Source organism: Otolemur garnettii, unplaced genomic scaffold (genome assembly GCF_000181295.1).
Source record: "Otolemur garnettii isolate 467f Iridium unplaced genomic scaffold, OtoGar3 scaffold00039, whole genome shotgun sequence".
Taxonomy (NCBI): domain Eukaryota; kingdom Metazoa; phylum Chordata; class Mammalia; order Primates; family Galagidae; genus Otolemur; species Otolemur garnettii.
Genome location: NW_003852434.1, coordinates 12,167,692 through 12,169,062, shown reverse-complemented (window position 1 = coordinate 12,169,062; position 1,371 = coordinate 12,167,692). Strand labels below are relative to the sequence as shown.

Below are 1,371 nucleotides of genomic sequence, written 5' to 3'. Positions count from 1 at the left end.
AAAAAAAAATACAGATTATATTTTATTTGTAAAACTTGAATAATGTCTAGGATATTCTATTATGAGTATGCACAAATATTTTGTAAATTTGTAATTTTATATAGAAAATTAGTTTTGTGAAATGTTTTCATAAAAAGCTTCCAGAGTTAATTTCATTCATATTTTAGAGTATAATCTTACCAGCAGCTTTTGAAGTTGGTCATCCAAGTTCCCAGACTCCTGGCTGAACTGGTCCCGCTCTGTCCGTGCCTCAGTCAGCTCTGAGTGGGCAAGGACCAACTGCTTCTCCAGCTCTTCTATCTGAAAGTACAAAGCGAACCATTCAGTGTCGAAGTTAGTGGCTGGTATAAAATAAAGATGGTCTTTGGAAAATAAATGGCATTATTTGGGGGCAAATAAAAAGTTGGCACTATATTGTTTTTGCAAAGTTTTCTAAAATTAAGATCTATGTTGAATTTAGTGAGGGAAATTAGCCAAAATAAAATAGTTGGTACTGCTGGATTTGGACGCTGGCTGTAATACATCTCTTTCTTAATTCATACTATTCGAGATTTAACTTCTATAAGGACAAGTTCTGTAATGTGCCATTGAAGGAAGCCTGATGTGGCAAAAAGGCATGTTGCAGAGCATGCAGACATGAACGGTATTGTATTCAGAAGAGCTATTTGGTTTCAAAATATTAAAGATTCAGTAATAAAAGGCATCAAATGTATAAGAATAAATGGAAATACAGTTATTAGCTGTTATCATTATTTGATTGTCATTACTTTAGATAAACTTTAATAAGAAAATATTAAACTAATGAGAACATGTTTATAGCTATATAGTGATAGTACTTTGTCATCCACGTTCCAGCAGCAGAAATTTTTTTTGTATCTGCATAAATGCTGTATATTCCTTCTTACTTCTAAGACTTCTAAATCTAATATGCCAAGAATAAAACTTGGTTTGGACAATGTTCTGTGATTAAACCTTCTTAATTAGAGAACATATGAACTGAGACTAACTTTTCCTTCATGACTTTCTAGTTTATTTTTACTTGAACTGAGTTAATTTAAGATCTTCATTTATTAATTCAATACCTATTTAATAATTGTATTATTACACACATACAATATATGTATCTGTCTCTTTAATAAATAAGCATGCATACACAAAAGTTAGATACCCCTACACACACATGTATGGCAAGAAAGGACTCAGGACTATCAGTCTCACATTTAGATACTATAGCGTAGTGTCATAGCCTACAGAGATCAGAATATCGGTTTTAATATTTATATTGGCTATATTTCTAAATTGCCTTTGTACTTGATTATGTGTTACATATAAAAAGCATTTTACAAGAATTGGGAAGTCATAAAATACTAC

The 1,371-nt window shown here is 31.2% G+C and overlaps 1 protein-coding gene across 1 annotated transcript in view; it reads right to left on the bottom strand.

The window, feature by feature from the left end:
• Nucleotides 1-1,371, bottom strand: part of CCDC158 (coiled-coil domain containing 158) — a 56,461-nt gene that overhangs the window by 40,401 nt on the left and 14,689 nt on the right. The window contains exon 8 of the mRNA XM_003790125.2: nt 181-300. Coding sequence (XP_003790173.1) covers nt 181-300 — 120 coding nt within the window. The remainder of the gene's footprint in view (nt 1-180; nt 301-1,371) is intronic.